The 26,969-nt window shown below is 45.6% G+C and overlaps 1 protein-coding gene across 3 annotated transcripts in view; it reads right to left on the bottom strand.

Moving 5' to 3' along the window:
- Nucleotides 1–26,969, bottom strand: part of cacna2d3a (calcium channel, voltage-dependent, alpha 2/delta subunit 3a) — a 412,076-nt gene that overhangs the window by 255,524 nt on the left and 129,583 nt on the right. For all 3 annotated transcript variants that reach the window (XM_055647516.1, XM_055647518.1, XM_055647517.1), the window contains exon 5: nucleotides 10,232–10,394. In XM_055647516.1, the coding sequence (XP_055503491.1) occupies nucleotides 10,232–10,394 (163 nt within the window). The remainder of the gene's footprint in view (nucleotides 1–10,231; nucleotides 10,395–26,969) is intronic.

The following is a 26,969-nucleotide window of genomic DNA, read 5'->3' as shown; positions in this document are numbered from 1 at the left end:
TGTGGAACTCATTGCCACAGAGGACTGTGGAGGCCAAGTCGGTGGTGGGGAAGATGCTGGAGTCAATTATAAAAGATGAGATAGCCGAACATTTGGATAGCAGTAACAGGATCGGTCCAAGTTATCATGGATTTACGAAGGGGAAATCATGCTTGACTAATCTTCTGGGATTTTTTGAGGATGTAACTAGGAAAATGGACACGATGAGAGCCAGTGGATGTAGTGTACCTAGACTTTCAGAAAGCATTTGATAAGGACCCACATAGGAGATTAATGAGCAAATTCAGGGCACATGGTATTGGGGGTAGAGTGCCGGCATGGATAGAGAAGTGGCTGGTAGACAGGAAACAAAGAGTAGGGATTAACGGGTCCCTTTCAGAATGGCAGGCAGTGACTAGTGTGGTACCGCAAGGCTCGGTGCTGGGACCGCAGCTATTTACAATATACATCAATGATTTGGATGAAGGGATTCAAAGACACTTTATCAAATTTGCAGATGACACAAACCTGGGTGGCAGTGTGAACTATGAGGAAGATGAGATATCCATTTTGGGAACTTAAGGCATGCAGTGAAACTGAAAGCACAAGTGCATACTACAATTTTACAAGTTGGGAAAAAACAAGGGAAGGGAGATGGCAGGGGGGGGGGGGCAATAGGTGCAAAAATTCTACGGCGCTACATACATATATACATATATACAATGAAGTCCCCTGTTTGGGCGGTATGAGGGAGTGCAGTGTGGATTTGAAGGGATATAATTCTCGGGAGAAGCCGGGCGTGTACTTGTTTGGGATTTGATGCACGCTAGAGCGCCTTTACCAGAGGGCAGCAGGTCGAACAGTCCAGGAAGATGCTATGAGAATGCAGGGTGACTTGGACAGGTTGGGAGAGTGGGCAGATGCAAGGCAGATTAAGTTTAATGCGGATAAATGTAAGGTTATCCACTTTGGTAGCAAAAACAGGAAGGCAGATTACTATCTAAATGACGTCAAGTTGGGAAAAGGGGAAGTACAACGGGATCTGAGGGCCCTTGTACATCAGTCTATGAAGGTAAGCATGCAGGTACAGCAGGCAGTGAAGAAGGCGAATGGCATGTTGGCCTTTATAACAAGAGGAATCGAATATAGGAGCAAAGAGGTCCTTCTGCAGTTGTACAGAGCCCTAGTGAGACCACACCTGGAATATTGTGTGCAGTTTTGGTCCCCTAATTTGAGGAAGGACATTCTTGCTATTGAGGGAGTGCAGTGTAGGTTTACAAGGTTAATTCCCGGGATGGCGGACCTGTCATATGCTGAGAGAATGGAGCAGCCGGGCGTGTACACGCTGGAGTTTAGAAGGATGAGAGGATATCTCATTAAAACATATAAGATTGTTAAGGGTTTGGACACGCTAGAGGCAGGAAACGTGTTACCGATGTTGGGGGGTCCAGAACCAGGGGCCACAGTTTAAGAATAAGGAGTAAGCTATTTAGAACGGAGATGAGGAAACACTTTTTCACACAGAGAGTGGTGAGTCTGTGGAATTCTCTGCCTCAGAGGGCGGTGGAGGCAGGTTCTCTGGATGCTTTCAAGAGAGAGCTAGATAGGGCTCTTAAAAATAGCGGAGTCAGGGGATATGGGGAGAAGGCAGGAATGGGGTACTGATTGTGGATGATCAGCCATGATCACATTGAATGGCGGTGCTGGCTCGAGGGGCCAAATGGCCTACTCCTGTATCTATTGTCTATTGTTTATAAATAGTTTACAAAACTATACGATATAACTTTGTTTATCCCAGGAGGGAAATTGATCTGCCTACAGTCATAAAAACACAAAATCCATGAAATGAAATTAAAGTGGCGAGTGGAAAGGATTGGGGATGTGCAAAGATTGGGGGGGGGGGGGTGGTATGGGGGGGGGGGGGGGGGGGGGAAGTCTGTCTACTCCACGACAGAAGGTGGAGGAGTTGTACAGTTTCATAGCCATGGGGAAGATGGATCTCCTGTGGAGCTTTTAGAAAGGCAGATGAATATGCAGGGATTGGAGAGATATATACAGGAAGATGAGATTAGTGTCCCTTGGCATCATGTTAGGCAAGGACATTGTGGGCCGAAGGGCCTGTTCCTGTGCTGTACTGTTCCATGTTCTATATAGTGTTTCTAATATAAACCTAGATAGTGGGTGGTGGGTGTATGGAACGAGAGGATGTAGTTGAGGCAGGTACTATAACAACCTTTAAAAGACATTCGGACAGGGACATGGATGGGACAGGTTTAGAGGGATATGGGCCAAATGCAGGCAGGTGGGACTAGTGTAGATGGGGCATCTTGGTTGTCATGGACAAGTTGGGCCGAAGGGCCTGTTTCCGTGCTGTATCATCCTACGTGGGAGGAAACCAGAGCAGCAGTCTGGAAGAAAGATCATTGAATACCACAAAGACCAGAAGAGATTTCCTCAATTTGGAATTTGCTGTAATTGCCATTAAATGAGCAGCTTGCTGGGAATGAATTGAAAGGGGAATTTTCATTTCTATCTCTGGATTTCATTTTAGCACAATAGTCACTAACTGGCAAATCAGTCCATATTGACAGTTCATTTTGTTTCAGAGAGAAAAAGTGTTTCCTAATCCTATAAACTGCTCTTCAGGGAGTATTTCTCAGTACATTACCTGTGATATATCCTGCTTCATGTATGTCACTAACCTTGGACAATAGAAAGAGACAGCTGATCTAACGTTAAAAGCATGGTCGGCAATCAGTGTGCCTTCAACTCCCATCAGCCCACTGGGAACTGTTATAATACACTGAATATATACAGAGAGCTGTCTTTAAAATTCAGAATACATTTTGTATTGGAAAACTGTAGTAAATACATAGATCAATGTATTTTGCACAAAAAAAAAGAGAATTAGTTCATTATTTAAAAATTGTTAATTCTAAATGTTTTTACAAAAGTTAAACTTTAAAACTCTGATATGTTAAAAGTAATTGATAAATCAAAATGAAAAACAATTTTTCTGATATTCATGGTGTTCCATATTTCGCTTCAGTCAAAATTATTTTTTTAATGCTGAATAAGTCAGGGGGTTGTCAGAGGATGGTGGAGGCAGTTTCTCTGATGCTTTCAAGCGAGAGCTAGATAGGGCCCTTAAAAACAGCGGTCAGGAGATATGGGGAGAAGGCAGGAACGGGGTACTGATTGGGGATAGTCAGCCATGAATGGCGGTGCTGGCTCAAAGGGCCTACTCCTGCACCTATTGTCTATATTGTCAATAGTTTAAATCACATTCAATAGTTATGGCGACTTTGCTCAGAGGATTGATTGCAAATTGGTTTCCCACCTTGGTCTGACAACCTCTACATTTCTCTCCACCCCTCCCATGCTGCACCTAGACTCACATCTATGGCTACTGTCTGTGGCTACTGATAGTGGCTACTGATGGTGTCTACTGTCTGATTGCTGTTTGTGGCTACTGTTTGTGGCTACTGGTTGGCTACTGTTTGTGGCTACTGCTACTGTCTGTGGGTACTGTACGTGGCTACTGTGGCTACTGTTTGTGGCTACTGTTTGTGGCTACTGTCTGTGGGTACTGTCTGTGGCTACTGTTTGTGGCTACTGTATGTGGCTACTGTTTGTGGCTACTGTCTGTGGGTACTGTGTACTGTACGTGGCTACTGTCTGTGGCTACTGTACGTGGCTACTGTACGTGGCTACTGTTTGTGGCTACTGTTTGTGGCTACTGTTTGTGGCTACTGTTTGTGGCTACTGTTTGTGGCTACTGTCTGTGGCTACTGTTTGTGGCTACTGTCTGTGGGTACTGTACGTGGCTACTGTTTGTGGCTACTGTTTGTGGCTACTGTTTGTGGCTACTGTTTGTGGCTACTGTTTGTGGCTACTGTCTGTGGCTACTGTACGTGGCTACTGTACGTGTGGCTACTGTTTGTTGCTACTGTACGTGGCTACTGTTTGTGGCTACTGTTTGTGGCTACTGTTTGTGGCTACTGTTTGTGGCTTCTGTTTGTGGCTACTGTCTGTGGGTACTGTACGTGGCTACTGTTTGTTGCTCCAAATCTCATCAATTTGTGACCTTCCATTAAACTGGAACCGGAACACTTGCTCATGCCATTAACAAGAGAAATATTTAAACATTAAACTCGTTCATCTTTTTAACTTTGAACTGCTTGGAATGTGCACTCTGCTGCAGAGACATTCCATCACAGGAGCAGAGCCTGGAGTTTGTATAGCCCCCCTTTCCCCAATCTCTCATCGTCCTTAAGACAGACACAGAATGCTGGAGTAACTCAGCAGGACAGGCAGCATCTCTGGAGAGAAGGAATGGGTGACGTTTAAGGTCGAGACCCTTCTTCAGACTGAGAGTCATGGGAGAGGGAGACACAGAGATATGGAAGGGTAATGTGTGAAAACAAGAGATCAACGGAGACGAAGCTCAAGGAGAATGTAGAATAATTACAGAGGGGGAGCAGCGAGAGAGAATGTTGCAGAACTCTCTTTGGAGAGAGGAGAAGAACATCTTCAAACTACACACACCTTGAGCCCCAAACGTCACCCATTCCTTCTCTCCAGAGATGCTGCCTGTCCCACAGAGTTACTCCAGCATTTTGTGTCTATCTTCGGTGTTAACCAGCATCTGCAGTTCCTCTCTACACACTTCCTCTAATCATTGTTCCTTACACAGGCTGCAAAACTCACCATATCTCCCGCTCCAAGCTGCCCTGTGTTTCATTGACGCTAACACTGGCAGTTCAAACATTGCACCCACAATTGGCCGTGTTTATATCCCACACAATATGCACATCTGGGAAAAGAGAACGTTCGGCCCATCATGTCTACTCCGCCATTTAATCATGGCTGATCTATCTCTCCCTCCTAACCCCATCCTCCTGCCTTCTCCCCGTAACCCCAACACCTGTGGTGAAATGCCCAATGACTTATGTTTTCTCATCCATCCCCAATCTCTCAGCTGAAATCTTCATTAACAGCATTATCACATCCAAACAGGACGGTTCTAACGTGTAGCTGACAGGATGTGAGAAGGTGCAGCCAACAGCCTGAGCCAAGCTTGCTCCATCTCCTCATGGAAGATCATCAACACCACTACACTTCCTGCTCAGGAGGTAAAATTATTTCCAAGATAAAATAAACTAATTGCCACATGGGACCCAGCAGTCTGATTGGTGCTGAGATATCTAGCAGATAAAATTCAAGGAAATGCTGCCTTCAAATCAAAGCCATCAATACACAGAAGATCGACACAAAAAGCTGCAGTAACTCAGCGGGACAGGCAGCATCTCTAGAGAGAAGATGGGACACAAAAAGCTGCAGTAACTCAGCGGGACACGCAGTATCTCTGGAGAGGAGGAATGGGTGACATTTTGGGTCGAGACCCTTCTTCAGACGTGTCAGACTGAACTGGTCTCTGTACAATGGCACAGACAATAGACAATAGATGCAGGAGTAGGCCATTCGGCCATTCGAGCCAGCACCGCCATTCACTGTGATCATGGCTGATCTTCCACAATCAGTACCCCGTTCCTGCCTTCTCACCAGATCAACTCACTCCACCATCTTTAAGAGAATTGGCCTCCACTGCCTTCTGATGCAGAGAATTCCACAGATTCATAACTCTCTGGGTGAAAATGTTTTTCCTCGTCTCCGTTCTAAATGACCTACCCCTTATTCTTAAACTGTGGCCCCTGGTTCTGGACACCCCCAACATCGGGAACATGTTTCCTGCCTCTAGCATGTCCAAACCCTTAATAATCTTATATGTTTCAATGAGATCCCCTCTTACCCTTCTAAATTCCAGTATATAAGCCCAGCCGCTCGATTCTATCAACATATGACAGTCCCGCCATCCCGGGAATTAACCTCGTGAACCTAAGCTGCACTCCCTCGATAGCAAGAATGTCCTTCCCAAAATTTGGAGACCAAAACTGCACACAACACCCCAGGTGTGGTCTCACTAGGGCTCTGTACAACTGCAGAAGGACCTCTTTGCTCCTTTATGGTCCATGGATCATTATACTTCAAGCGCTGGAGTGAGGCTTGGCTTCTGATCATCAATGTAGCTGTTGCCTTACACTAGGAAGATCTTGTAGCTGGCATTGCTCCACTGAATTTACTCAATGAAGTAGAATCACTTTGAATTTCAGAGGCAAACTTTAAAGAAACATGAATTTTGGCTTCCCTCCAGAGATGCTGCCTGTCCCGCTGAGTTACTCCAACATTTTGTGTCTATCTTCGGTGTAAACCGGCATCTGAGGTTCGTTTTGTCTGCTCCACTGTGAAATCTTTTCAAGGCATTCCTGCCCTGAAGAGGTTCTCCTCCATTCTTCAAAGAGAGTTCTGTAGCATTCTCTCTCGCTGTTCCCCCTCTGTGACACCTTACCCTTCCATATCTCTAAACTCCCTCTCCCCTGAATCTCAGCCTGAAGAAAGGTCTCGACCCGACACGTCACCCATTCCTTCCCTCCGGAGATGCTGCCTGTCCTGATGAGTTACTCCAGCATTTTGTGTCTGAATGATATGAATGAGGCAGGCTTCATGGGTCAATGGCCATGGGTCAAGAGTCATAGGTCAAGAGGCAGAGGGCAGAGGCTAATGCTAATTTTACCAGAAGCAGAACAATGAAATACTTGCTGCAACTTAACAGGCCCACTAACTCAATAACAGTTTGACAGGCAGCATCTCTGAAGAGAAGGTGACGTTTTGGGTTGAGGCCCTTCTTCAGATCTCTCTGGAGATGTTGCCTACCCCACTGAGTTACTCCAGCAATTTGTGTCTATCTCCGGTGTAAACAAGCATCTGCAGTTCGTTCCTTCCTGCACAAATACTGTCCCTCATGTATCCATTTCTGTGCAAATCTACCCCAGTGCGGGCTTTAAACAAAACTCCATAACCCCTGGCTCATTCCTTTCCAAATTGTCATCCTTTATCATTGGGAAGCTTTAATTTCCGCACAGCAGGGCGCTGAGAGAGAGTGCTGATAACATCAGGCACACGGACCACTCTGCTTGCTCAAGTCAGCCAAATGTGTTATCTCTCTCAGCACATGGAGGAAGCGTGAGATTAACAGCTCGGCGACTGGGCAAGGAAAGGAAATTAGAATGAACCGATGCCAAATCAGTTACCTCCAGAAATAACAAAGGCAGATAAAACGAGTGGATTTACAGAAAGGAAGCGTGAATGTGAAAAATACTTCCATAAATCCCCCAGAACCGTGATCTGAAGGAGAATCATTCATGCAAGAGTTAATTTTCAGTGTCATTAACCTTGCTGCACCTAAATTCTCATTTACCGCATTGTTAAAGACGCGTCTGAACTGGAATAGACAGGAACAACTTCCTCCTCTGCCTTTTCTTCCAACCAAATATAATTTTGTGTAAGTAGACACAAAAATCTGGAGTAACTCAGCGGGTCAGGCAGCATCTGTGGAGAACATGGATAGGTGACGTTTCACAGAGTGCTGGAGTAACTCAGCGGGTCAGGCAGCATCTCTGGAGAACATGGATAGGTGACGTTTCACAGAGTGCTGGAGTAACTCAGCGGGTCAGGCAGCATCTCTGGAGAAGGAATAGGTGACGTTTCAGGTCAAGACCATGCTTCAGATCCTTCTTCTTAAACCAGTCTGAAGAAGGGTCTCGACCCAAAACATCACCCATTCCTTTCCAGAGATGTTGCCTGTCCTATTGAGTTACTCCAGCATTTTGTGCCGATTATTAACCTGTATATTATTTCCTGAGCCCGCGTTGCTTCCTAAAACATTCCAACAGAAAGTTACCATCAGTTGTCTGCTGATTGTCTGATCGTGTTTGTCAATGGGTGTCAAGGGTGATGGGGAGAAGGCAGGAACATGTGTTTAGGAGGCAGAGATCAGCCATGATTGAATGGCAGAGTACTCGATGGGCCGAATGGCCTAATCTACTCCTATAACTTGTGACTTTGTGACATAACACAGATACTGTTTGACCAGAGCAGAGGCCTCAACAATTATAAACTGCAATAAACACAGCTTGTTATGAGATGAAGGGCCAACATTGTGCAGGAACGTTAGAAGATGAGTTTGAAAAAAACAATAAGATTGCAGAATTGTCAAATGTGGAATGGCCAATTATTGATATATAACATTATTAATAATTTTTGTTAAACACCTATTGGGTTACAGAATTGTGCACCACAAGAGATCTACAGTCCATGAGTAGGTAACAGATAGATTGTACTGATCTGCCTTAAACATTTGCAGTGGTATCAAAATGAAAAGTTCGTCAGGTTCTGCTCAATCTATAATGGAGATGCTGGAATCATGACAAAGCACAAAGTGCTGGATAACCAAAAGGTCAGGCAGCGTCTGTTGAGGGAATGGACAGATGATGTTTCAGTTCACAACCTTGGTCTGTCCGTTCACCTCCACAGATGCTGCCTGACCTTCTGAGTTCCTCCAACACTTTCGTGTTTGGCTCATAATCTCCAGAACGGTGTTTTACACATTGTCGAACTGCAATCTGAGACACAAGGAACGGCAGAGGCTGAGATCCCCATTAAAACACAAACACAAAGGGCAGCCACGGTGGTGCAGTGGTACAGCATTTGCAGTGCCGGAGACCCGGGTTCCATCCCGACTACAGGTGCTGTCTGTACGGAGCTTGTACGTTCTCCCCGTGACCTGCGTGGGTTTTCTCCGAGATCTTCGGTTTCCACCCACACTCCAAAGACGTACAGGTTTGTAGGTTTATTGGCTTGGTAAATGTAAAATATTGTCCCTAGTGTGTGTAGGATAATGTTAGTGTGTGGGGATCACTGGTCGGTGCGGACTCAGTGGGCCAAAGGGCCTGTTTCCATGTTGTATCTCTAAACTAAACTAAACAGAGTGCTGGAGTAACTCAGTGGGTCAGGCAGCATCTGTGGAGAACATGGATAGGTGACGTTTCACAGAGTGCGGGAGTAACTCAGTGGGTGGAGGGAATGGACTGGTGACGCTTTGGGTGGGAACCCTTCTTCAGATGGTGTTTCACCTATCGTGGGTTCAGTTGCAAACATGAAGACTATATTGATGGCAACATTTGGCAATTAACAAAGGAGCTGTGAGCCGCAAATGCCACAGTTATATGAGAGTGAAATGGTCTTTCACTTGAGTGGGGATCTGAGCCAGGCCATCAGCATGCAATATTCTCTTCATTTCATGGGTGATTTCCTTGATGTTTCATAACGCTCCTTGCAAATCAGAACATTAAGTGACAATCCACTACAGGGATGGATCATCTGCCAGGCAGAGAGAGCAGCGTTTGCAGCCACCGTGTCAATATTCATCACAAAAAGAGCCAAGAGTTTTGCAGGTGAAACTAGAGTGATACTCTATCCAGTTGATCACAGGGAATATATTCCACATTCTCTACCTTCCTCTCAATCAACAATCGATGGGTGATGTGCTAAAAGGTCGGCTTACAAGCCTGCCGTTTAATTTACATTAAAGCACAAGTCATGCAAGGAAAGTATTAGCAATTAAGACCCATGCAACACAAGAAACATCAAGCCAGGGAACAGACTACATTCTTGAACTCGTTCAGCTGCATCTAGTATATTCATATTGTTACGTGGAGAGGTGAACAGGGATTATGCTGCTATTGGTCAGCTGCCTACGGTACATTCACTGATTGGGAAGGAACTGCAGATGCCGGTTTACACCGAAGACAGACACAAAATGCTGGAGTAACTCAGCGGGTCAGGCAGCATCTCTGGAGAACATGGATAGGTGAAGTTTCAAAGAGTGCTGGAATAACTCAGCGGGTTGGGCAGCATCTATGGAGGGAATGGACTGGTGATGTTTCGGGTCGGGTCCCTTTATCAGTCTGAAGAAGGGTCCCGACCCAAAACGTCACCTGTCCATTCCTTCCCCAGGTGCTGCCTGACCTGCTGAGTTACTCCAGCACTAGCTGTTTTGATCAACAATCTGAAACAGATCTCTTCCCAGTTTCTGCTCCTAGAACCTGTGAACTGTGGGAAACTGGAGATCGATTAGATGAATATAATTTAACAAACCAAACCCTGAACTGTTTGAATTGTGAACAAATGTAGACAATATATTTAAATTGAACACACAAGATGCATTTACATACTGTTTTGAAGAGCAGAGTACTAATTTCAAAGTGTGGTTTCCCACAATGAAAGCTTCCTGCAGTTTGTTAACGTGCCAGAGCTGGCAGACGCTGAACAAATGATGTCAAGTTGTGCCTACCTTTGTTGTACTTGTTGGTGGGTATCTGGACAGCACTTAAGCTGATGTTAACAGGCAAGTTGTTAAAATGCTCATTAGGTTCCAGAATAAACTCCTTCCCAAGTTCCACGTAGCTTCCGCTTTCATCCTTTTCGTTTATTAAGACAGCATTGAAGTATTCATACTGCAAACAAAATACACTCATTATGGATAATTAATTCATTGCAACCCCAGTAGAAGACACAGGAGGACATTATCATCAGAAACAGGATCACATTTGCACACAGTCGGTACAGCGTAACATTGGGGAATATAAAATACACAACATTTTAAACAATGTTAATGTGGCTATCGAAGGTAACCGTGCCAACAAATAACTCTGATTGGCAGCATGAATGTCACATCAGTTTTGATTGTCACTTTGATTGATTCAAGTCTCTCGATATAATGAACCATATAAATTACCATGATTTTAACATTCTGTAGTATAACTTTGCCGTCTCAAAATTAAATGAGAATAAGGATCAGAGAGGTGTTTTCTTCATGTCATATAAATGCAGTCAGGATGGAATAAACTGAGGCAGTGACAAAGATTGCAGGAGATGAAATGTAAACCAGCATCTGCTGTTCCATGTGCCCTTCTGTAATTTTAAAATTGGTGGTGCTGGCTCGAAGGGCCGAATGGCCTACTCCTGCACCGATTTTTCTATGTTTTTTTCCAATGATATCCAACATAAACACAAAATGTGTTGGATGGAACTGCAGGCGCTGGTTTAAACCAAAGAAAGACACAAAAAGCTGGCGTAACTCAATGGGACAGGCAGCATCTCTGGAAAGAAGTGATGGGTGATGTTTCGGATCGAGACCTTTCTTCAGACTGTGAGTGGGTCCAACATAAGTTGTATTTGCACTTGGTGGGAGAAAGGTCATGTGGAAGCGAGATGGAGATCACTGGGCAAACTGTTCAGAGGACCCAGTCCTTTAATCAGACTTCATTGCAGAGACAGTATCAGCTGCGATCTAAATGAGGAAGCATGAAGTGATTAGCAGCTTGCAATTATGATCTGAAATATGATGCTGCCGGGGAGATGCGGATATTTCTCACACCGCTGTGATTGCCAGCAACAAGGACACACATCAATCTGCATTGCAAGGTTGGCATGGCGTATTCGAAATAGATCAACACAAAATGCTGGAGTAACTCAGCGGGACAGGCAGCATCTCTGAAGAGAAGGAATGGGTGACGTTTTGGGTCGAGACACTTTAATTCCCCTTCCCACACAGACCTTTCTGTCCTCCGTCTCCTCCATTGTCAGAGACAGGCTAAACACAGTGTTTAATTGGAAGAACAGCATCTCATATTTCTCTTGGGCAGCTTACAGCCCAGTGGTATGAATATTGATTTCTCTCACTTCAGGTAGCCCCGGCATTCCCTCTCTCTCTAGCCCTTCCACACCCAAGTCACACTAGCTTCTCGTTTTCACCCTACAAATAGCTAACAATGGCCAGTTTCCTTTATCATCGTGACTTTTTTGCTCATTCATTGTTCTTTATCTCTACACCTCACCGTCTACCTCTCGTTTCCCTTATCCCTAACCAGTCTGAAGAAAGGTCTTCACCCGAAACATCACCCATTCCTTCTCTCCAGAGATGCTGTCTGACCCGCTGAGTTACTCCAGCATTTTGTGTCTACCTTCGATGTAAACCAGCATCCGCAGTTCCTTCCTGTACATAACTCAACAGAAGTTGCCTATGGGCGGGGAAATGGGTGCCAGAGGTTTAGTCTAGTTTTGTCTAGTTTAAGTAAGTAAGTAAGTTTATTGGCCAAGTATTCACATACAAGGAATTTGCCTTGGTGCTCCGCCCACAAATAAAACATGACATACAGTTACGAATGACTCAGAAAACACTAAACATTAATAATAATAAAATATTAATGATAAAACACCATTGATCAAGCATGTGAACCAACAAAATACCAGATCAAAGGGAGGCTACAGATTTTTGGCTGTTGAGTAGAGCAACTACTCGTGGATAAAAACAGTTTTTATGTCTGGCTGTGGCAGCTTTGACAGTCCGGAGTCGCCTTCCAGAGGGAAGTGATTCAAAGAGCTTTTGGCCAGGGTGAGATGGGTCAGAGATGATCTTGCCCGCTCGCTTCCTGGCCCTTGCCGTGTACAGTTCGTCAATGGAGGGAAGGTTGCAGCCAATAACCTTCTCTGTTGATCGGACAATTCGTTGCAGCCTCCAGGTGTCGTGCTTGGTGGCTGAGCCAAACCAGACCATGATGGAGAAGGTGAGAACAGACTCTATGATGGATTAGTTTATCGTTCAGTTTATTGTCACGTGTACCAAGATACAGTGAAAAGCGTTTTAGTCTCTAAATGCAGCAGCATATTTACTTTAGAGCTTCTATGGGGAAGAAGAAACTGGCCCTTCAGCCCAACCTGTCTACACCAACTAAACTAATCCCATTTACCTGTCTCTGGTCCGTCTCCCTATAAACATTTCCTATTCCTAACTGTCCAAGTGTCTTTTAAAGAATGGATCGACTGGGCTTGTATTCACTGGAATTTAGAAGGATGAGAGGATCTTATAGAAACATATAAAATTCTTAAAGGATTGGACAGGCTAGATGCAGGAAAAATTTTCCCCGTGTTGGGGGAGTCCAGAACCAGGGGTCACAGTTTTAAGAATAAGGGGTAGGCCATTTAGAACTGAGATGAGGAAAAACGGTTCCACCCAGAGAGTTGTGAATCTGTGGAATTCTCTGCCACAGAGGGCAGCGGAGGCCAATTCACTGAATATTTTCAAAAGCAAGTTAGATTTAGCTCTTAGGTCTAACGGAATCAAGGGGTATGGGGAGAAAGCAGGAATGAGGAACTGATTCTGGATGATCAGCCATGATCATATTGAATGGCAGTGCAGGCTCGAAGGGCCGAATGGCCTACTCCTGCACCTATTTTCTATGATTCTATGTTTCTAAATGCTCGAACGTCCTGTTTAGCACGGACACTGTGGGCCGAAGGGTCTGTTCCTTTCCTGTTCTGTGGTCTAACTACACCTGCAGTAATATGCAGCAATATCGTCAAATGCCACTCCCATAATGACACATAAATTGATCCCTTTATCAGTGCAGAGAGCAAATTACAAATCACTGCCACCGAGGCAGTTTATGCAGCTACAAAGGGCTGGCCTCAACAGGTCTGTGGCAGTGAACGGGTCACCTGGCGATTTATTGCAGGCATAGAGACAATGATCCCGGAGACGAATGCGTTAACGTACGATGAGCGTTTGACGGATCTGGGCCTGCACTCACTGGAGTTGAGAAGGATGAGTGCAGGCCCAGGTCCCAAGAGTGAAAGGCCTGGATGGAGTGGATCTGGTGAGGAGAGGAGAGGGTGTTCACGTGGACTGCTCCTGTATATCGAGGGCACGCCAACTGGACTTTGACTAATGGCCCAAAAATGGCTTTACCCGCATGTGTAATAAATGCAGAAATAATTTCACTGTGAAGCTGCATATGTAACAAATAAAACATTATTGACTAGTGACTATGTTTCCACTAGTGGGAGAATCTAGGACCAGAGGGCACGGCCTCAGAATTAAAGGACGCTCCTTTAGGAAGGAGATGAAGAGGAATTTCTTCAGTCAGAGGGTGGTGAAACTGTGGAATTTCTTGCCACAGATGGCTGTGGATGCCGTCAGTGGATATATTTAAGGCAGAGATAGATCAATTCTTGATTAGTACGGGTGTCGGGGGTTATGGGGAGTAGGTAGGCGAATGGGGTTAGGATCAGATCAGCCATGATTGAATGGCGGAGTAGACTTGATGGGCCAAATGGCCTAATTCTACACCTATGACCAAAGGTCTAAAAACATATACCCAAGGGGCTGAATGAAATTGGCAAAACATGTTGTCTCTCTCCACAGGCGTTTTAGTTTCATTCAGTTTAGTTTATTGTCACGTGTACCGAGGTGCAGTAAACACCTTCGCTCAGCTCGCCTGGACCTACCTGATCTCCCGGTTGCTAAACACTTTAATTCTCCTTCCCATTCCCACACAGACCTTTCTGTCCTGGGTCTCCTCCATTGTCAGAGTGAGGCTAAATGCAAATTGGAGGAACAGCATCTCATATTTCTCTTGGGCAGCTTATACCCCAGTGGTATGAATATTGATTTCTCTCACTTCAGGTATCCCCGGCATTCCATCTCTCTCTATCCCTCCCCTCGCACCAGCTTTTCGTCTTAGCCCAACAAACAGCTAACAATGGCCCGTTTCCTTTATCATCGTTACTTTTTTAGATATCTTTCATTCATTGGTCTTTATCTCTCCATATCACCATCTATATCTCTCGTTTTCCTTTCCCCGGACTAGTCTGTCGAAGGGTCTCGACCAGAAAAGTCACCCATTCCTTCTCTCCAGAGATGCTGCCCGTCCCGCTGAGTTACTCCGACTTTTTTTGTCTATCTACAGTGAAAATCTTTTGTTGCGTGCTAACCAGTCAGCAGAAAGACAATACATGATTATAATCGAACCGTCCACAGTGCATTCCTTTGTCTACTGTTTGTTCTCAGTCTACGGCCAGTCATATACCCGCTGTTCTAAATCCACTGCACTGCAGATGGTGGATTTAGTTCCCTAATCCATCTCCTCTGTGTATAGAGTGTGAATACCGATCTCCACAATGCCATCACCCATGGATTTAACTACATCTTCAGGAGTCATCAACAAAAAAAACTATTATCCTCAACCCTCTCCCCCACTGCAGAAGATATATCGTTTCATAAGGTCATAAGTGTTAGGAGCAGAATTAGACCATTCGGCCCATCAAGTCTACTCCACCATTCAATCATGGCTGATCTATCTCTCCCTCCTAACCCCATTTTCCTGCCTTCTCCCCATAACCTCTAACAATGTACTAATCAAGAATCTATCACCACCTTAAAAATATCCACAGCCTTCTGTGGCAAAGGATTCTACAGATTCACCACCCTCTAAAGAAAAAAAAGACTAAAGAAATTTCTCCTCATCTCCTTCCCGAAAAGAACGTCCTTTAATTCTGAGGTGGAGAGGAAACATCCTCTCCACATCCATTCTATCCAAGCCTTTCACTATTCTGTATGTTTCAATGAGGTTCCCCCCATGTTCTTCTAAACTCTGGACACTCTCCTTGAAAAACTGCAGTGGAGGTACAGGGGTCTGAAAGCCCTGACCACCAGGTTCAGGACCAGACACTTCCCAACAACCAAGGAGAATTACGAGAATGCTGACAAGACACAACGACCTGAACTATAGGGAGAGGATGTGCAGCCTGGAACTTCAGATTCAGATTCAGAAAACTTTATTGTCTGTCGTAACAGAAAATCTTCTTTGACGTGGCTCAACATACAGACAGGACAATGTACTGATAAGCAGTCATACAACACAGATTTCTTTATTTCTTGGAACGCAGATGGATGAGGGATGATCTTATAGAGGTGTATAAAATCGTGAGAGGAATAGGAATTGATTACTACCGGGTTATGGGGATAAGGCAGGAGAATAGGGTTAGGAGGGAGAGATAGATCAGCCACAATTGAGTAGAATTGATGGGCTGAATGGCCTAATTCTGCTCCTATTACTTATAACCTTGGATAGGGTAAATGTAGAGTCTTTTGCCCAAAGTAGGGGAATGGAGAACCAGAGGACATAGGTTTAAGGTGAAGTGAAGTCAAGTCAAGTCACATTTATTTATATAGCACATTTAAAAAACAACTCTCGTTGGCCAAAGTGCTTTACATTTGTATAAGAATAGTAATAACAAACAAACTACATACATATAGCCCTCGCTCAGAGGACGTCGAGAAAGGCTTGGTAGTACAGATGAGTTTTAAGTCCCAACTTAAAGGAGTTGATGGAGGGGGCAGTTCTGATGGGAAGGGGGATGCTGTTCCATAGTCTAGGAGCTGCAACCGCAAAGACGCGGTCGCCCCTGAGCTTATGCCTAGACCACGGGATGTTCAGCAGCCCCAAGTCGGCCGATCTGAGGGACCTGGAGGTGGTGTGGTGGGTGAGCAGACGTTTGATGTAGATGGGGGCAAGCCCGTTGAGGGCTTTGAGGACATGAAGGAGGATCTTGAAATGTATACGGAACCGCACAGGGAGCCCGTGGAGAGAGGCCAGGATCGGGGTGATATGGTCCCTTTTTTCGGGTGCCTGTCAGGAGTCACGCTGCGGCGAGATTTAATAGGAACCGAGGGGTATCTTTTTCACACAAAGGGTGGTGGGTGTATGGAACAAGCTGCCAGAGAAGATAGTTGAGGCAGGGACTATCCCAATGTTTAAGAAACAGTTCGACAGGTACATGGATAGAATAGGTTTAGAGGGATATGGGCCAAGCACAGGCAGGTGGGACTAGTGTAGATGGGAATGTTGGTCGGCGTGGGCAAGTTGGGCTGAAGGGCCTGTTTCCGTGCTGTATCACTCTATGACTCTATGAGCATTAGCTTCTTGAACACTGCATTACGCAACCCACAACTGTGGATTTCTATGGACTGCGGTCGATTACGCTAAGATAGACACAGAGTGTTGGAGTAACTCAGTGGGTCAGGCAGCATCTCTGGAGAACATGGATAGGTGGTGTTTTGGGTCGAGACCCTTCTTCAGACTCTGGACTTTGGAAGTTTATTTCCCCGGTATTGTGGTTATTAATTGACTTGCTTTTTGGTCATCATGCATCATGTTTGTGTACGGTGTTTACGGACTTGTGAAGCTGCTGCAAGTAAGAATTCTATTGTTCAATTGTTGTTGCATCTGACAATGACACACTCCTCACCATTGACTTGCGTGATTTGTGAGTGTTTTCGGACATCTACTGAACAGCCAAGCTTGAAGATTCAGGTCACATCCCTTTAATCTGTCATTCCATAAGGTCCTTTAATCACCTTGAATCTCAATTATATCACCTGTTAATATTCTGTGCATGCAGCAACGCAAATTTGCTGTCCCTGCACAAAATTTAACTCTTTTCTCGTCCTTGTGAATCCTCTCTGTACCATCTTTACGCCACTATAAAACCATGTGATTGTCATATAATTCTATCGCAAGAGCAAACACTGTACAGTCACGGGCAAGAAATGTGTGCGGCACGGTAGCACAGCGGTAGAGTTGCTGCCTTACAGTGCCAGAGAGCCAGGTTCCATCCTGACTACGAGTGCTGTCTGTACGGAGTTTGTACGTTCTCTCCCTGTGACCAAGGAAGGAGAGATAGATCAGCCATGATTGAATGGCAGAGTAGACTTGATGGGTCAAATGGCTTATGTATACTCCTATCACTTATGAATTTATGAGACAGATTCCACCAGTTGTCAGCCTGACCCCGAGCCCTTTCTTCAAGGGGATGGCATTGATCGTCCATGGTACTAGTCTCAAACCCAGGATACGTTGTCCGGCCGTGGGCGATCGATCGATGATCGGCATGGACTTAGAGGGCCGAAGGGTCAGTTTCCATGCTATATTTCTAAACTTAACTCAATTAAATGAAGCCTGGTTAAGCCTAATCTCCTGAGCCATGATTAATGGTGAGTGAGTGGTCACTACTCCCCGATGGATTGCAACCTTGTCGTGGTCGGGGAGCTTGTGTGTCTCAGTGACCCCTAGAGCTATGCCAGCGGGAGATTCGTCTCCTGTTAGGGTCTCCCATGCTGGACAGGTGGAAGGGTAGAGGCGAGACGAAGAGCGATCCACTGGTCCTCCAGGTTGGAGGTTGAGCACAGGGCTAACAACCCTGTCTCGTAAAACTCATATGTTACAGAAACAGCAAAGCTGCCCTACATGCCAGGAGGCATAATAGGCAGTAAGTAAGTAAGAGTGGTCACTGCGATCTTGGGTAAAGTAGCCACATAGACATCAGCTCCGGCCAGTCACCGGCTCAAGGCCAACGTCACTGTCCAATGACAACACAGTCACCAAGCTGGCCGAGCAATCACAATGAAGATAGGCCAACGTGCACTGTAACAATGCGGGTCAGGCAGCATCTGTGGAGAACCATAGGTGACGTTTCCGAGTGCTGGAGTAACAATCAGCATCTGTGGAGAACATGGATAGGTGACGTTTCACAGAGTGCTGGAGTAACTCAGCGGGTCAGGCAGCATCTGTGGAGAACGTGGATAGGTGACGTTTCACAGAGTGCTGGAGTAACTCAGCGGGTCAGGCAGCATCTGTGGAGAACGTGGATAGGTGACGTTTCGCAGAGTGCTGGAGTAACTCAGCGGGTCAGGCAGCATCTCTGGAGAACATGGATAGGTGACGTTTCACAGAGTGCTGGAGTAACTCAGCGGGTCAGGCAGCATCTATGGAGAACATGGATAGGTGACGTTTCGGAATGGGACACTTCTTCAGCATATTTTGTCTGCTCCACTGCGAAATCTGCTCAAGGTATGCTTACTTTAAAGAAGCTCTCCTGAGATGCTGCCTAAACCACTGAGTTACTACAGCATTTTGTGTCAATCTTCGGTATAAACCAGCATCTGAAGTTCAGTATTACACACTAATTTTTGAAATCGGGTGAAGGCTTTGAACATTGTCTTGCTCCATAAATGGTCAACCGCTGACCGGAATCTCTACCCGATGTCTACGATGTACAACCCTTGTACACTCTACACTCCAGCCTATCCCACGGAGTTATAGGAATAAACAGTCATCATCATGACATTAACACAACCCATGAAATCAGCAATATTGTTTAATAATGAATTATAATAGAAAGCTTCAAGTATAAATGTGTGGGATGGAACTGCTGGTTTGCACCGAAGATAGACACAAAATGCTGGAGTAACTCAGCGGGACAGGCAGCATCTCTGGAGAGAAGGAATGGGTGATGGTTCAGGTCGTGACCCTTCTTCAGACTGACACTAAATATTTGTGAATGACCACAGCATTGTGTCAAATCTTCAATATATATCGTATTTTTATTTGATCTATTTAGCTCATTTTCTGAACAGTTTTGTGAGTTCCAATGATTATTGCAGAGGTATATATCAGGGTATAGCCATTAAAACAGCTTGCAAAAGCTTCACAAGAGATTACTACCTTGTAAAAAGGGAGGACGGTTGCCCACAATAAATCCACTCAGTGATGCTGTCCTACACTACGAGCATCAAGCACTTTACAGAAACATCAGCTTTCAACCCACTGCCCAATCACGTCAAGTTGTCGAGCATCTGGGGAGGTTAGACACGTAACGCTGGAGAAACTCAGCGGGTCAGTCTGAAAGTCAGGAGAGAGAGTGACGAGAGATATGTAAAGGTACCCAACAAATCACAGCCGGTAGTGACTCATGAATGGTGGAGCCCACAATGGTCCGTTGTTGCCTGTGGAAGAGGTGATAATAACAGATATAAACAATGATACTGGCAAGATACTAGACGAGGCTGGGGTAGCGATGGAGAGAGAGGGGGAACGCATCAGTGCCCAACGCATCACCGGTTCCTCGCTCCCCTCCATTGAGTCTGTCCAAAGCAAGCGCTGTCTGTAAAGGGCGCTCAGCATCGCCAAGGACTGCTCTCACCCCAACCATGGACTGTTTACCCTCCTACCATCCGGGAGGCGCTACAGGTCTCTCCATTGCCGAACCAGCAGGTCGAGGAACAGCTTCTTTCCGGCGGCTGTCACTCTACTCAACAACGTACCTCGGTGACTGCCAATCACCACCCCCCCCCAGACACTTATTATTATTTATTCAGGAGGGTACGTAACATTTGCATTTTTCAGCTTGAAATTGTGCAATATGGTGCATACTGTAGCGAGTCTTATAACTTACACTTGCATGCAATATATATGCTTTAAATTGGATTGGAGCGTTTTTGAAAGGGGGGGAGGCTGTGCGATCACTGATCACTGGCCTTGGGGGTACCTGGTGAGGGAGTGGAGCAACCGAGTGGGGAGAGGGTGTGGAAGAAGGGTAGGAACTTTTTGAAATTTGATGTATTAAAATCATGTTTTAGTGCACTGTAGAAGTATGATTTCAATGTTTTTTGTATGAAGTATTTTTAAGAGGTAACTTTTTAAGGGGTAACTTTATCCACACAAAGGGTGATGGGTGTATGGAACAAGCTGCCAGAGGAGGTAGTTGAGGCAGGGACCATCCCAACATTTAAGAAAAAGTTAGACTGATACATGGATAGGACAGGTTTGGAGGTATGGACCAAAAGCAGGTAGCGTAGCTGGGACATGTTGGCGGGTGTGGGCAAGTTGCGCCGAAGGGCCTGTTTTCACACTGTATCACTCTATGACTACATTATACCTCCACCATGCATGAATGCTTCAAAATCAAGTGATCGAGTTTTATTGCCATATACTCAAGCATAGAAACATAGAAAATAGGTGCAGGAATAGGCCATTCGGCCCTTCGAGCCAGCACTGCCATTCAATATAATCATGGCTATTCATCTAAAATCAGTGCCTCTTTCCTGTTTTTTCCCCATATATCCCTTGATTTCGTTAGCCCCAAGAACTAAATGTAACTCTCTCTTGAAAACATCCAGTGAATTGGCCTGCACTGCCTTCTGTGGCAGAGAATTCCACAGATTCACAACTCTCTACATGAAGAAAGTTTGTCCTCATCTCAGTCCTAACTGCCCCCCCCCCCCTTTATTCTTAAACTGTGACCCATGGTTCTGAACGCCCCCAACATCGGGAACATTTTGCCTGCAGTTACAGTAATTGAAAATCTAGCAGGCAAGCAGGATGCTTTCTCCAACCACCCCCATTTGAAGTCCACTACCTTCCACCGTTTCTACCCAGTGCTTCGTACTTACTTCCAGCAGCCACTAGTTGTCCTCCAGGATGCACCAAGCCGCAGCCTAATCGATGCCGGTCACCTGGGCAAATTCAACACAGAGACTCTCTATCTCTCCCCCCTCTCTTCCGCTCTCTCTCCTCTTAACCCCCCTCTTTCTCTCTCTCCCCCTCTATCTCTCTCCCTCCCCTCCCCTGTCTTTCCCCTCTCTATCTCTCCCCTCCTCCTCTTTCCCCTCTCTCTCTCCTCTCGCCCTCTGTCTCTCCTGTCCCCCCCTCTCACTCTCTCTCCCCTTCCCTCTCTTCTCTCTCCCCCCCCTCTCTCCCCCCCACTCTTCTCCCACTTTCTTGTTCCCTCTCCCCTCTGTCCCCCTTTTCCCTAACTCTCTCTCCCCCCTCCCCCCTACTCGCTCTCCCCTCTTCTCTCCCCCCCTCTCTTCCCCCCCTCCCTCTCTATCTCCCCCTCTCCACCCACTCTCCCCCTCTCTCTCTCTCCCCCCCTCTCCCTCTGCCTCTCTCCCCATTTCTCCCTCCTACCTCACTCTTCCCCTTGCCCTCTCTCCTCTTCTCTCTCTTTCTTATCTCTTTTTCTTTGCCCCCTATCTCTCTCTTTCCCCGTTTCTCTCTTTCCCTCTCTCCCTCATCCCCTCTCTCTTTTACCACCCCTCTCTTCCCCTTCTATCTCCCATTCTCTCCTACCCTCTCCTCCCCCTCTCTCTCTTCCCTCTTTCTTCCCTCTCACCCCTCTCTCACTTCCCCCCCCTCTCCCACCTCTGTCTCCCCTACCTCTCTCTCCCTCTTCTCTCTCTCCATTCACTCCCCCCGTCTCTTCCCTCTCTCTCCCCCCCCCCTCTCTCTTCCCCCACTGTCTCCCTGTCTCCTTCCACTCTCTCTCTCTCCACCTCCCTTTGCGAGTCTGTCCCTTCAGCACAGCAGCACAACGCCTCCGACGCCCGGGACATGCACTGTCCGGAGCTGCTCCATGGCCAGAGCTGCAGCGAGCGACACGCCGGCCCCGGCAAACACTCGTCCGTCCCGGCTCCCCGCATCTGTTCCGGCCGCTGGTTCTGCTCCCATCCCTCCCGCAGCCCCTGTGCTACAACACCCGCGGACCATGCAGTTTATCCGAGTTTTGAAATTTTCGTTGATCACAAACACTGAGCGTGAGAAATTTCTGGCGTGAGAGTTTGCTTGAGGGCGTGAGTCTCACCTCAAAGCGTGAGAGTTGGCAGCCCTGATACAGGATTACAATCGAGCCATTCGCAGTGTACAGATACAGGATAAGGGAATAACGTTTAGTGCAAATGTTTTCATTAATCTGTGTTAGTAAATCATGCATTTCCTTTTGTAGAAAGTAAAAATAGAAACATAGAGAATAGGTGCAGGAGTAGGCCATTCAGCCCTTTGAGCCAGCACCGCCATTCAATGTGATCATGGCTGATCATCTAAAAATCAGTACCCCGTTCCTGCTTTCTGCCCATATCCCTTGATTCCGATTCAAATGCATGATGCATTCCAGTGTACTCTATACTGACATTCACAGATTCAAAGAAGGGTCTCGACCCGAAAAGTTACCCATTCCTTCTCTCCAGAGATGCTGCCTGTCCCACTGAGTTACTCCAGCATGTCTCTCTTTATGCTTATCTAGGTTTAGGTCTATTACTGTCACGAGTACCAATGAACAGTGAAAAACTTTGTTATGCAGGCTATCCAATCAGATCAGTTAATACTGTACATCAATAGAAACATAGAAACATAGAAAATAGGTGCAGGAGTAGGCCATTCGGCCCTTCGAGCCTGCACCACCATTCAATATGATCATGGCTGATCATCCAACTCAGTATCCTGTACCTGCCTTCTCTCCATACCCCCTGATCCCTTTTGCCACAAGGGCCACATCTAACTCCCTCTTAAATATAGTCAATGAACTCGCCTCAACTACCCTCTTGCAGAAATGCCACGCGAGGATTGGGTAGAGGTGTGGTGGGTGAAGGTCAGAGCGGGACACAAAGTGGGGGACAGGATGAAGGTCAGTGTCTGATGTGACTGCAGGAAAAACTAAATCAAAGCCTACATCCTCTCCACAAGGCTGAGAAAATGTTTTGTTAATAGACTGTAAACGGATTTTTACACCATCTAATCGCAATGACACCGCACACTGAACAAGATATAGGTCACTTTAATTCTCAGAGTGTATTTGTAGAAAGAAATCTAACAGCATTTCATAATGACTTCACCCCACTGGTTTACAGTTCATTTGGCCTCTTCAATACGTTAGCAATCAATGCTGTGCGTCTAAACCCTTCCAGCTCAGCCATTACAAGCCTTTTAATATGTCAGAAGGTTCTTCACTGATTTCCCAGTTCAACCCGTCAGCTTGCAAAAAATAAGACAGATGTTTCAAGTAGTTTTTATGCATGACCTTGTCTATATAAAAGTATTTGTGTTTAATTGTGGAGATTTTACAGAGAATACAAAAACAGAGCTGTAATGCTGAGGCTCTATAAAGCGCTGGTCAGGCTGCATTTGGAGTATTGTGAGAAATTTGGGCCCCCATATCTGTGGAAGGACAGACTGGCTCTGGAGAGGGTCCACAGGAGGTTTACAAGAATTATTCCAGGAATGAGTGAGTGATGAGTGTTTCTCAGCACTGGACCTATACTCCCTGGAGTTTAGAAGGTTGAGGGGGGACCTCATTGAAACACATAATAATGAAAGGCTTGGATAGAGTGGATGTGGAGAGGATGTTTCCACTAGTGGGAGAGTCTAGGACCAGCGCTCATAGTCTCAGTATTAAAGAGTGCTCTTTTAGAAAGGAGGAGAGGAGGAACTTCTTTATTCAGAAGGTGGTTAATCTGTGGAAAATGCAAGAATTAACATCCCTATCCTTCAGCGTGTTCAACTACAAAGCTACTTTATATCTGAAGAAGGGTCTCTGAAGAACTGAAACGTCACCCATTCCTTCTCTCCAGAGATTCTGCTTGTCCCGCTGAGTCACTCCTGCATTTTGTGTCTATCTTCGATTTAAACCAGCATTTGCAGTTCCGTCCTACACATTTTGTCCTGCCTGCATGTAATCTGATTGCCAATTCCACTTTCAATTATCACTTTATTGAAAGAGCATTGACAAGATGGCAATCAATATATGCAGCCAAAAGTTCAAAAGGAGTTCAATTTAAAAAAAACGGAATCAAAAATGCATTTCAGGTCAGGACCATTCTTCAGTCTCAGGTAAACGATGAGACCAGGTGTCAAGGATTACAGCAGACTAAGTGAAGGGGACCATCTTATATTATAGGGCAGTGAATCTGACCCAGAAGTCAATGGATATTTTTAAGGTAGAGATAGATTGATTCTTGATTAGTACAGGTGTCAGCAGTTAGAGTCACAGAGTCATAGAGTGATACAGTGTGGAGACAGGCCCTTTGGCCCAACTTGCCCACGCTGTCCAACATGTCCCAACTACGCTAGTCCCACACGCCAGCATTTAGTCCATATCCCTCTAAACCTGTCCTATCCATGTACCTGTCCAACTGTTTTTTTAAATGTTGGGATTAGCCCTGCCTCAACTACCTCTTCTGGCAGCTTGTTCCATACACCTTTGGCCTGAAAAAGGGTCTTGGCCCGAAACGTCACCCATTCCTTTTCTCCAGAGATGCTGCCTGTCCCGCTGAGTTACTCCAGTTTATTGTGTCTATCTTCCATACACCCACGACCCTTTGTGTGAAAAAAAGGTTCATGGGCACAAGGCAGGAGAATGGGGTTAGGAGGGAGAGATAGATCAGCCATGATTGAATGGCAGAGTAGACTTGATGGGCTAAATATCCTAATTAAGCTCCTATCACATATACCTCTATCAGGCCATCATCAACTCCCAGTACGCGAGGAAAAGCTAACCTGGCCTAGCTAATGGCTACCCATCATTAACATTCTGGTCTGGGCAACATCCTGGTGAGTCTCCTCTGAGGATTTGTTTAGGAGCAAGGAGGTCCTACTGTAGATATACAGGGCCCTGGTGAGACCGCACCTGGAGTATTGTGTGCAGTTTTGGTCGCCAAATTTAAGGAAGGACATTATTGCTATTGATGGAGTGCAGCATAGGTTCACCAGGTTAATTCCGGGGATGGCGGGACTGACATGATGAAAGAATGGGTCGACTGGGCTTGAATTCACTGCAATTTTGAACGTTGAGAGGGGATCTGATAGAAACATATAAAATTCTTAAGGGATTAAACAGGCTAGATGCAGATAAAATGTTCCCGATGTTGGGGGAGTCCAGAACCAGGGTCAGTTTTGGAAAAAGGGGTTGGCCATTTAGGACAGAGATGAGGAAAAACTTCCACGACCAGAGGGCACAACCTCAGAATTAAAGGACGTTTTTTTAGGAAGGAGATGAGGAGGAATTTCATTAGTCAGAGGGTGGTGAATCTGTGGAATTCTTTGCCACAAAAGGCTGTGGAGGCCAAGTCAGTGGATATATTTATGCCAGAGATAGATAGATTCTTGATTAGTACGGGTGTCGGAGGTTATGGGGAGAAGGCAGGAGAATGGGGTTAGGAGGGAGAGATAGATCAGCCATGATCTATCCAAGCCTTTCACGATTCTGTACGTTTCAATAAGCTCCCCACTCATTCTTCTAAACTCCAGCGAGGTCAGGCCCAGTGCCGTCTAACGGTCATCATAGGTTAACCTACTCATTCCTGGGATCATTCTTGGAAACCTCCTCTGGAACCTCTCCAGAGTCAGCACATCCATCCTCAGATATGAATCTGGTGTCACACAGGGACGTCACTGTTTGCACACCTAGTTTAGTGTTTGTACAGTACTGCCCACAGCTGATCCATTCTCTCACCCCCCAATAATGCCACTGTGTCAGTACTGCCTCTGCTCTCCCATCCCCTGCACTTCTCCTGGTTTCGACAGGCGAGCAATTACTACAACACAGGAGGCTAAACCACACATAACCCTGTTACATCAGAAAGTGATAGTAACACAGCAGGAATTCATGCAGCCCCTTGGATACAAGCCAAATCTTCAAAAAGGCAAGCAAATCACGATCCAGTTTATTATCCACTTTATCTTTTATTTCTTCCCCTTTTAAGATTTTTGTACAATTCTCCTCCACCGTCCGTGCATTCCAAATAATATTAATGACATGTCCTCACACACCTCTCATTGTTCAGATGATCTTAAACAGACAGGACGCTGCAATGTGGGCAGGTAGTTTGCCGAGCAACAAGAATTATTCAACAAACATTATTATCAGTATAAAACGTCACAACTTTAATATTGTGTGCTGCAAATCATTTTGTGAATGTTAGTAAACTAAGAAGGATTTTTCTAATCTCAAAATAAGACTGAAAATAAATCGTTGTTTCCAAATTCTGTACTGAAAAATACATGTTGATTGTTTGTGCTAGTTGTAGACATGAGGAACTGCAGATGCTGGAAACCTGCGTAAAGCACAAAGTGCTGGAGTAACTCAGCGGGTCAGGCAGCATCTCTGGAGAACATGGATAGGGCTTACATAGACATAGAAAACATAGAAAATAGGTGCAGGAGTAGGCCATTCGGCCCTTCGAGCCTGCACCGCCATTCAATATGATCATGGCTGATCATCCAACTCAGTATCCTGTTCCTGCCTTCTCTCCATACCCCCTGATACCTTTAGCCACAAGGGCCACCTCTAACCCCCTCTTAAATATAACCAATGAACTGGCCTCAACTACCTTCTGCGGAAGAGAATTCCAGAGATTCACCACTCTCTGTGTGAAAAATGTTTTCCTCATCTCGGTCCTAAAAGATTTCCCCCTTATCCTTAAACTATGACCCCTTGTTCTGGACTTCCCCAACATCGGGAACAATCTTCCTGCATCTAGCCTGTCCAACCCCTTAAGAATTTTGTAAGTTTCTATAAGATCCCCCCTCAATCTTCTAAATTCTAGCGAGTACAAGCCGAGTCTATCCAGTCTTTCTTCA

The sequence above is a fragment of the Leucoraja erinacea genome, chromosome 16 (genome assembly GCF_028641065.1).
Source record: "Leucoraja erinacea ecotype New England chromosome 16, Leri_hhj_1, whole genome shotgun sequence".
NCBI classification, from domain to species: domain Eukaryota; kingdom Metazoa; phylum Chordata; class Chondrichthyes; order Rajiformes; family Rajidae; genus Leucoraja; species Leucoraja erinaceus.
The sequence above is the reverse complement of the archived record's forward strand: the minus strand, read 5'-3'. Positions and strand labels throughout refer to the sequence as shown.